The 10,763-nt window shown below is 36.9% G+C and overlaps 1 protein-coding gene across 2 annotated transcripts in view; it reads left to right on the forward strand.

Moving 5' to 3' along the window:
- LOC124967179 (zinc finger protein 540-like) overlaps positions 1-3,481 on the forward strand; it is a 29,628-nt gene extending 26,147 nt beyond the window's left edge. For both annotated transcript variants that reach the window (XM_047529272.1, XM_047529271.1), the window contains exon 6: positions 767-3,481. In XM_047529272.1, the coding sequence (XP_047385228.1) occupies positions 767-2,544 (1,778 nt within the window). In that variant the 3' untranslated portion in view covers positions 2,545-3,481. The remainder of the gene's footprint in view (positions 1-766) is intronic.
- Positions 3,482-10,763: the final 7,282 nt, after the last annotated feature.

Genomic DNA, 10,763 nt, shown 5'->3' on the forward strand with positions numbered 1-10,763 from the left:
AAAGAGAAAACAAAATTGTTAAATGGAGATTCTCAAACTTTATCTATATCAGAATCATCTAGTATAGTTATTAAAAATTCACATAGCTGAGCATGGTAGCACATGCTGTAATTCCAGCAATTTGGGAAACTGAGGCATAAGAATCTCAAGTTCAAGGCCAGCCTCAGCAACTTAGTGAGACCCTGTCATGAAATAAAAAATAAAAAGGTCTGGAGGGATAGCTCAGTGGTAAAAGGCTCACAGGTTCAATCCTCTGTACTAAGGAAACAAAAAAATTCAAATAGCTAGCCTCTCCTGTAGATTTGATTCACAGCTTGGAGTGGTACCAGAATAGCAGTATTTATAATAAATTCCCTAGATGATCCTGATCCACTCAGAAATCACATAACCATTGACATCAACTATTTGCCACATAACCACAATTGTATATAATCTGTCATTCTTCAAACTCATATGACCTGCTTTCAAATTAAAGAACTATACCATATTATAAAGTTCTTAAGTCATTTACTTCTTTTTTAAACTTTTTAGTTGTAGATGGACACAGTACCTTTATTTTATTTATTTATGTGATGCTGAGAATCAAACCCAGTGCCCCGCGCATGAGAGTCAAATGCTGTACCACTGAGCCACAACCCCAACCCAAGCCATATACTTCTAATGAGAATTACTTTTACGTGTGTCTACTATTTTGAAGATGGAAGTTTTTATGTTTTTCTGACTAGAGGAAAAATAGTTTTTGTTTACTTTTTTTGTTTTCTTTCAGGTTTGTTCTCCAGATATAAGACTAAGAAATTACCTTCAGGAAAGGACACTGATGAAACTAGTTCGTCCAAATTGGAGACGACAGAAAGAAGAAAAACCGTTGGTCCTAAAGGATCCACCTTGAGAAATGAGTCACAGAGCAAAAGTGAGTTGAAGGGCCAACAGGGACCTCAAGAAAGGTTTCTCAGGCAAATGAAAAGCACCTATAAGAAAAGGCCAACAGAGAGAAAGCATCCATCTTCGAATCAGAAAACTTCTAGTAGTGGGAATACTAGTGAAGATAGGGAACAGGGGAAAAACCTTAGTTCTGGCTCTAATGTGGTTCAAAGTGAGAAAAATCATACTGAGGAAAAGCATGATTGTCCAGAGTGTGGGGAAACTTTGAGTAGTGTCTCCCAACTTAATCTACATCAGAAAATTCATAGTGGTGAAAAGGTCTATAAATGTAAACAATGTGGGAAGTACTTTGGTCATCATTATCAGCTTATTCTGCATCAGAAATTTCATAGTGGAGAGAAACCCTATGAATGTCAAGAATGTGGCCAAATCTTTACTCTTTTCTCACAATTCAGTCGACATCAGAAATTTCATACTGGTGAAAAACCCTATAGATGTAAGAAATGCAAGAAAAGATTTAGTAGTTGTTCAGAACTTTCTCAGCATGAGAAAGAGCATGCTGGTGAGAAGTGTTATGAATGTAAGGAATGTGGAAAAACTTTCAGACTTAATTTCTACCTTACAGAACATCAGAAAACCCACACAGGGGAGAAACCCTATAAATGTAAGGAATGTGGGAAAACTTTTACTGTATGTGGACAACTTACCCGTCATCAGAAAATTCATACCAGTTTAAAACCCTATGAATGTAAGGAATGTGGGAAGTCCTTTAGACTTAGTTTATACCTCACTGAACACAAAAAAATACATACTGGTAAGAAACCTCACGAATGTAAGCAATGTGGGAAAAGCTTTAATGTCCGTGGACAGCTTAATCGGCACGAAACGATTCACAGTGGTGTAAAACCCTTTGAATGTGAGGTGTGTGGGAAGGCTTTTGGTTATAATGGTGACCTTAGAGTACACCACAGAATTCATACCGGTGAGAAACCACATAAATGTAAGGACTGCGGGAAGGCCTTTATGCTCCGTTCAGCCCTTACTGAACATCAGAGAATTCATTCTGGCATAAAGCCCTATGAATGTAAGGAATGTGGGAAGACTTTCAGAGGGCGCTCTCAAGTGAGCCTACATAAGAAATTTCATACTGACTTGAAACCCTACAAGTGTGTAAAATGTGGGAAGACCTTCAGATTTGGTTTCTACCTGAGTGAACATGAGAGAATTCATACTGGGGAAAAGCCCTATAAATGCAAAGAATGTGGAAAGGCTTTTATTCGTAGAGGAAATCTTAAAGAACATCTGAAAATTCATTCAGGTGTAAAACCCTATGAATGTAAAGAATGTGGGAAGTCTTTTAGTTGGCGTGGTCAGTACACTCAGCATCTGAAAATTCACACTGGTGTAAAACCCTTCAAATGTAAGGAATGTGAGAAGGCCTTTAGTCGCAGTGGAGACCTTAGAATACATCAGAGAATTCACACTGGTGAGAAACCCTATGGGTGTAAAGAATGTGGAAAGGCCTTCAGACTTAATTCGCACCTTATTGAACATCAGCGAATTCATACTGGTGAGAAACCCTATGAGTGTAAGGTGTGTAAAAAGGCCTTCAGACAGCGGTCACACCTTTATCAGCATCAGAGAACCCATAATGTAACTTAATTTAAGAATGCCTTTCCATGCATGCTCTGTTTATTAGAATATCAAAGATAGACAGAAATTCTGTCCGTGTGCCAATCTTTCTTTAGATGTGTTAACTTAATAAATGTTTAAGAGCCTTCTAAACAGTCCTTGTTCAACTTAAAGGAATTTGTACTAGAAAATAAACCTGTTGATGTGACAATTGTGGAAAAGTGTTTTTAGCAATGATATACTATCATCATTGCCTCTCCACTACTCTAATACCTGTGTGATATCAAACAAAACATGTAGGTCTTGTTGCCTCTGTTGTAAAATGATACCTACCTAAAAATGTGGCTAGTGGTTTATACATCATCGATAATGGTTATACAGTATACTCTAACCTATGTGATACTGTGAAAATTGTCTGGCCCCAAGCTGTTTCGAATTTATACTGGATATTATCATTGTTATTATTATCAGCATTACTCTTAGTGAATTTAATAGAAAGAAAAAGTGGAGGAAATAAACATAGAAAAATCATTCAAGACTTGCTATGTTTTGGGAAGTCCATCTTTGATAAAAATCTGCTGTGGATTAAATCTTCAGAGTCCACATAGGATATGTAATCCCAATGAGAAGGTATTTGGAAGTGGGGCCTTTGTGGTAATTAGGTCATGAGGGTACAACCTTCACAAATGGGAGTATTTTCCTGATAAGAACATCCCCCAGAGCTAGATATTTCTCTTTCATCTTCTTTCAACCACAGGAAGATACAGTGAGGAATTAGTGGGAAAAATAGTACATTCTGTTATGACGCCCATTTCGCCCGCTGGCTAGATTTGAAAATCTGTGCTTTGCATATTTGCTATTTTTCCTGAAACACACATATATATAAACATACATTTTTTATTTATTTATTTTGGTACTGGGGATTGAACCCAGGCACACTTTACCACTGAACTACATCCCCAATCTTTTGTATTTTTTATTTTGAGACAAGGTCTCACTAAATTGCTTGGAGCCTTGCTAAGTTACTGAGGTTGATCTTAAACTTGCAGTCCTCCTGCCTCAGCATCCTGGATCACTGGGATTACAGGTGTGTATCACCAAACTCAACTATACACACACACACACACACACACACACACACACACAGATGTAGTATATAAGAGTGTGTTATAAACATCACTTTACTGTTAAGTAATCAATATTTCCTAAAAGGGTATTAATTATAATCAAAATACTATAATCACAGCTTAAAAATTAATAATTCCATAGAATCTTGTAATATCCAGTCAATATTGAAATTTCCAGAATTGTTCCAAGAGAATATTTTGATAGACATTTAACAAGAATTCATTCTCCAGGATCATGCATTTGATACATCTGCTCGTCCTGTCGTTTTTAATCTGAATAGTTCCCCTCCCCATTTTATTTTCATGATTCTGGCTTTTTGAAGAGTCCCAGTTGTCTTAGAATATTCTGGGTTCTAGGTTTGTCTAATTTATTTCCTCATAATACTGTTCATCTTGTCCCTCTCTCTCCAAAATAGAACTTAAGTAGATGCTCAATTTTATTCTAGTTAAACATTTTTATCAAGAACAGTTCACAGGTATAGCACGGTTTATACGCACAGGAGACTTTTGGTGTCAGGTTATCCCTTTATTAATGATGCTAAATTTGATCACTGGCTAAGACAGTGATGGCCAGGTCTCTCTATTATTAGGGTACATTATTTTATTTGCAATAAGAAAGTAATTGCGTAGTTATTTGTACCTTCTCTTGAGAACTTACAATCACCTATGTATGATATCAGTCATGAATTAAACTGAGGGGCTGGGGAGATAGTTAAGTCGGTAGAGTGCTTGCCTTGTAAGCACAAAGCCCTGGGTTCGATCCCCAGCACCCAAAAAAAAATAAATAAATAAATAAAAAGATGAATTAAACTGAAGTCAAAATGTAAACTATACATTATTCAAAGAACTGTTAATGCCAGGCATGGTGCACATGTTTACAGTCCCAGCTATTCCAGAAGCCGAGGCAGGAGGATCACAGGTTCAAGGTCAGTCTGGGTAACTTAGCAAGAATCTTTCTCAAAATAAAAAATAAAAAGGGATAGGAGTAAGCTCAGTAGTAGAGTTCTTCTTGGTTCAGTCCCCAATACTGGGGGGTGGGGTGAGGAAGGAATATTAATGAAATGTCTGGGTGTTAGAATTTTGGGGGGTAAACAAAACTGTTCAGTTAGAAGTTGATATCCCTTAATGCATACAGGAGATCACAACTGAAAGAGATATTTTGGGGAATAAGAGCTTTTAAAAGCTCCCAAATATTCCTAGGAATTTAGAAGTAAACATGAGTATGCAGGGCTGAGCACATACTTAGAAAAAAAATGAGATGGCCATAACTTCTTACTCTGTCGGACCTTCAGGTTCTGTTCAAGCAGAAAGTAAAGGCTTAAGTCAGAATTTTAAACTGGTTGAGGATTGAAGGTATGCCCCAACACATAGCCTATCTGCAAAGACTGGAAGTTGTTTTTTTTTAATGTATTTTTATATATTTTTTTATGTGATGCTGAGGATCAAACCCAGTCCCTCACGTGCGTTAGGCAAGTGCTCTACCACTGAGCTATAATCCAAGCCCTGGAAGTTTTTGTTTTATTTTAGGCATTTAAGTTAGCCCTAGCTGAGCAGTAAGTTAATGGAACAGAGATTTCAGTGTTCACACACAACAAAGAATACAGACTCTGAACATCAGTTCAAAAAAGTCACTTAAACTACAACCAGCAATGCCAACAAACACTATGGGGATGGACAACTTAATTTCTATGGTTGCCATATGGTAATATTCAACATGTTCAATTTTATGTGCATGCAGCGTGCACACACACACACAAATTATCAGGCATGCAAGGAAGCATGTGTGAAATATTAATAGAAACTGAAAAACACAGCAATTAGGCTTATTAGACAAAAGGTTTTTTAAAGATTTTTTAGTTATAGATGGACACAATACCTTTATTTTATTTATTTTTTTATGTGGTGCTGAGAATCAAACCCAGTACTTCACATGTGCTAGGCAAGTGCTCTACCATTGAGCTACAACCCAGCACCCAGACAAAAGTTTTAAATCAGCTGTCTTAAATGTCTTCAGTGAGATCAAAGAAACCACGTATGAAAAAACTGAAGAAGACTGAGATTGATGACTCTGTCAATAGAGAATATCAATAAAGAGCTAGAAGATTTTAAAAGGAACTGAGGAGTCTATAGCTGAAAAGTCCAATAACCAAAATGAAAAATTCTCTAGAGGGGTTTAACAGCAGATCTGAGCAGATGGAAGAAAAAAAAAATCAGCAAATTTGAAGCTAGGGCAACTGAAATCATCTAGTCTTAGAAGCAGGAAAAAAAAGTAAAAGTAAAAAACAGACCTTCAGAGACCTAATGGATATCATCAATCCTAAGAATGAATATATACATGTGTATTTGTTTTACGAATAGATAAAGGATACCCAGAAGCTTCTCAGACATAAGAAGGGACAGAAAGAATATTTGAAGAACTAATGACTAAAAAGTTCCAAAATTTGTTAAAAAATGTGAACCTATATATAGGTTGCCCAAGAAACTCCTCAAATCCCAAATAGGATAAATTCAAGAGATCTACATTGAGACACATAATTCAACTCTTGGAGAAGAATCTTGTTTGTTTGTTTGTTTTGATGCTGGGCATTGAACTTAGGACCTCATACATAGTAAGCATATGCTCTACCACTGAGCTACATCCCCAGCCTCAACAACTAAGCAAGGCCCTAAGCAACTCAGTGAGACCCTGTTTCAAAGTAAAAAATAAAAGGGTCTGCATGTGGCTCAGTGATTAAGAACGCTTGGGTTCAACCTCTAGTACCAAAAAAAAGAAAGAAATGAAAAATATACATCTAACACAATAAGGAGACAATAATGGAGGAATTATGGAACAAAAACAGTAAGACTTGGAAAACAAATACTAAAAGGATAGAAACACATTATTCATTAGTAATTACATTAAATGTGAATGGATTAAACTTTCTAATTAAAAGGAAGAAAGTAGCAGAATGGATTTTAAAACAAGTTTTTTAAATGATTCAACTATATGCCATCTATAAGAAACTTTCTTTAAATTAAAAGATACAAAATGAAAGCAAACAGATGCAAAAAGATATTCTATAAAAGAGTAGCCAAAAGAGAGTTAGGGTAGCTATGCATATCAAACAAAATAAACCTTCAATCATTATTTCCGAAGACAAAGAACATTACTTAAGGATCAAAGGGTCAATTCATGGAGATCAAATAACAATTATAAACCTATGCACTTAGCAATGGAGCCCCAAAGAACATGAAGCAAATACAAACAGAATTGAAGGCAAAATAGACAGTCCAACAGTAATTGGAGTCTTCAACACTCCACTTTCACTAATGGATACAGCAACTGGACAGAAAACCAGTAAGGGAATAGAAAACTTGAACAATACTACAAACCAGACCTAACAGACATCTATGGAATGTTCCACCCAACAATAGAATGCACATTCTTCTCAAGTATACATGGAATGTTTTCCAAGATAGATGATGTTAGGCCACAAAACAAGTCTCAATAATTTTTTTTAAAAACCCTGTAAATCATACAAATATTTGGATACTACTCGGCATTAAAAAGGAACAAACTGTTGATACACATAGCAACTTAGATCTCAAGACCAGTATGTTGAAAGCCAAATTCAAAAGGTCACACACTGTCTGATTCCACTTATGTAACATTCCTGAAATGACAAAACTATAAAGAGGTGGAACACATTAGTGGTTGCCAGGGATTGGGGAAGGGTACAGGTGTGATCATGAAGAGGTAGTGTGAGAGACAGCTTTGTGTTGATGGAACAGTTCTGGATCTGGTTTGCAGTGATGGTTGCATGAATGTACATATGTAATAAAATGGCATATAACGACACACATTGTATCAATGTCAAATTCTGTGTTTTGATATTGTACTGTAATTATGTGAGATGTAGCCATTGGCAAAAACTGTGTATACAGGACTTCTGTGAACTATCTTTGCAACTTCCTGTGTATCTGTAATCACATAAAAATAAAGTTTACTTAAAAAAAAAGCTTCAATAAAGATGGACTGAAAATCAGAATGTACACAGCTGAATTATGAATTAGGAAGCCAGAAAGTTAACCCAGAAGGGACCAAATGAAATAAAGAGATGCATAAAACAACTTGACATGAAAGACAGAAATAGAAGTTCCCAAATAGCATCCCAAGAAGAGAGTAGACTTGAGAGGTAATACTTGAAATAGTAACCAAGGAAAATTACCTCAGAATAAAGAAGTATATTAAGCCCTCTTTCAAATTACTTACCAAGTTAGTACAATTTTACATATCATTAATTCTGTCACATATTTTCCATCTGAGCATCTATGAAATTGGAATATCTTATATCTGTGAAATGCCATATTTTAATTGGCACTATTTTCAATGGTAAATAATTTATGGCTTTTAAAAAGTTAAGATAAATTATCTAGACACATTTACCAAAATTTCTAAAAAAAATAAAGGAATGAATATATAAAATACCAAAAGCTCCAAGAAAGATTTTAAATTTGACCTACAAAGGAATTAGGAGCAGCTTAACATTAGCCTTTTATAAGTGTACTTATGTAAGAAGACAATGGAGCAGATCTTGAAAACCAGAAAGAGGCAGTTTTGTACCTACCTGCACTTTCAGACCATGCCAGACTCTCATTTAAGCACCAGCAAAATAAATTATCCATTTCAGAACCCTTCTTTGAATATATTCCTGGAAGCTATAACTGAAAATAAAGGCAAGTAAACAACATAAAGCAGGTGACATGAGAAAAAGTTGTAAAACAAATCAGTTTTTAAAAGAAATTAAGTTTAAACTGGAATTGACTACAAAAATGCAAGGCAACTGTTTCAAAATAAAATTCTATGTGATATCAAAATAGAAAATATGGGTAAGGAAAGGGAACTCCAAATGGAAACAGAGTGTGGTGACTCTTCTCTTATTCAACAGAAGTTCGGATAAGAGTTCTATAGAATTTTTCTTTTTCTTTTCTTTTTTTTTCCTTTCTTTGTGCATGTGTGTGTGTGTGTGTACCAAGGATTGAACTCAGCTGTTCTTAACCACTGAGCCACAACTCCAGCCCTCAGTCTCCTGAGCTGCTAGGATTTACAGGCACACACCACTGCACCCAGCAGAATTTCTCATTTAAAGAATTTTTTTTTTCAATTTAAGCATAAACCTATAACAAACATCCCATTTAATGAAGAGCATAGTAACACTCCCACTCATTAGGAACCAGGGCAAGAGGTGGGAATAAAATGGCTGACTAGAGGTGCCAGGCACATACCTCCACAAGAAAGGACCAAAATGGGGGGAAATCAATAGCTGTTTCTCTGGAGTGTTTGAAGCAGAGCATCAGATTGCCGCAGGGATGTGGCAGAGACGTTGCTGTGCATGGAGATACATGGTCACCTTATAAGAAGGGAACTAAACACAGCATGTACCATTCCCTGTCTCCAGAGATCAAACCTGAACTAAGAGGGACATCACTTAGCAGGGGAAGAAGGGGAAGCAGGAAGCCCCAGGCATGCCTGTGATACCTGAGGCGTTTAGAGCTGGAGGGCTTTCACAGGCCCTGAGCCCACTTTGGGGAGTTGCTAGGCTACCCCACTGCAGCACTATGGGAGAAAGAGCCCAGCCCACATTGTGTCCTCCCCCACCCATCTTGAGTAAGTAGCTGAACAGACCTTTCTGGGTGGCTTGGCTCTCAGAGGCCTCCCAAGAAGCCACCAGGTAGGCCCACTGAGTCCCTGAGAAACAGATGCTAGGCCTCACCCTGGGCCCCAGGAAGCAGCTGGGCAGATTTCCCTGATCAGGTCAGCCCCTAAAGGTCCCTGCAAAGCCACCTATGCAGCCCTCAGACACTGACAGGCTCCCTATCATGGTCACTGCAGCAGCCTGGTCCCTGTAATCCTTAGACACTAATGAGCACCCCCTGCTGCTTCTGGGTGTGTTGTGTGGCAACTACCTGGGTGAAATGCAGTGGCCTCACCCTCACACTGTCACCCTAAGAGGCCGAGGAATCCCATGAGGGGGACCTCAACTTGGGATGGGTGGGGTTCTTGACAAACATTGCAGAAGCGAATTTGAGGATGTATTCACACAACAGGGAATATACATACATTCAAGGGAGAGTGCCAGCCATCTCAAGAGTGAGATGCTTTGGGGGCTCTCGGATTCTTTGAAAGGAAACTAGGTGAAGGGTGAGGATGGGCAGGAATTGGGGATGGCATCAGTGGTGATCACAAGATGGCTTATGGTGGTCTGGCAATTCTCAGGATCCTTAGGCTGATGTGTTTCTCATTATCTCACCAGGAGGTGATGTTGAAAAGTACCCTAGATGATGACTTTCTTAAAATATCATATCTTTCTTTGCTTAACCTATTTATTGCATAGGATAATTAATAATGTTCAAAGTAATTTTTATAAGTAAGTGAATTTCCAATAACTTTAAGATTATGAATATAGATTTTCCAGAAATTTAGTAGTGATGGGTCTGGGAGAAAGAACTGACTGAGGAGGAAATGTGTGCTGAACTTTAGCATAAGCCTTTTAGGTTAAAGGAGTTCCTTTCGACTCCTTTGTACTTATCTCTCTCTCTTTCTCTCTTTCTCTCTTTTTGCAATTTTATTATTTTATTTTACTAATTGTAGAAAAATTAGAATTATCTAGTATCCCTCTCTCAAATACAATAACAAAAGAATATGTATATTTCCTTCTAGTCTTTTTACATTATATAGCATTTTAAAACAAATCTAGGGGCTGGGATTGTAGCTCAGTGGTAGAGCACTTATCTAGCACATGTGAAGCACTGGGTTCAATCCTTGGCACCATGTGAAAATAAATAAATAAGATAAAGGTATTATGTCCATCTACAACCAAAAAAAATTTTAAAATAAACAAATCCAGTGCAGTAAAATGCTTCCTTTTTTTTCCATTTCATAATATACATCTACCATTTCTTTAGAACATTAAATATTACATGAAAACATGATCTTTAGTTGCTTGCTTTACAATCTAATTATAACTAAACCATAATTGACCTTCAATTGTTGGAAATCCAGATTGTTCTGAATACTTGCTATCATAACAATAACTACTAAACATCTCTTTTCATATATAGTTTTTTAATGTATCTCCAATA

The sequence above is a fragment of the Sciurus carolinensis genome, chromosome 16 (genome assembly GCF_902686445.1).
Source record: "Sciurus carolinensis chromosome 16, mSciCar1.2, whole genome shotgun sequence".
Taxonomy (NCBI): domain Eukaryota; kingdom Metazoa; phylum Chordata; class Mammalia; order Rodentia; family Sciuridae; genus Sciurus; species Sciurus carolinensis.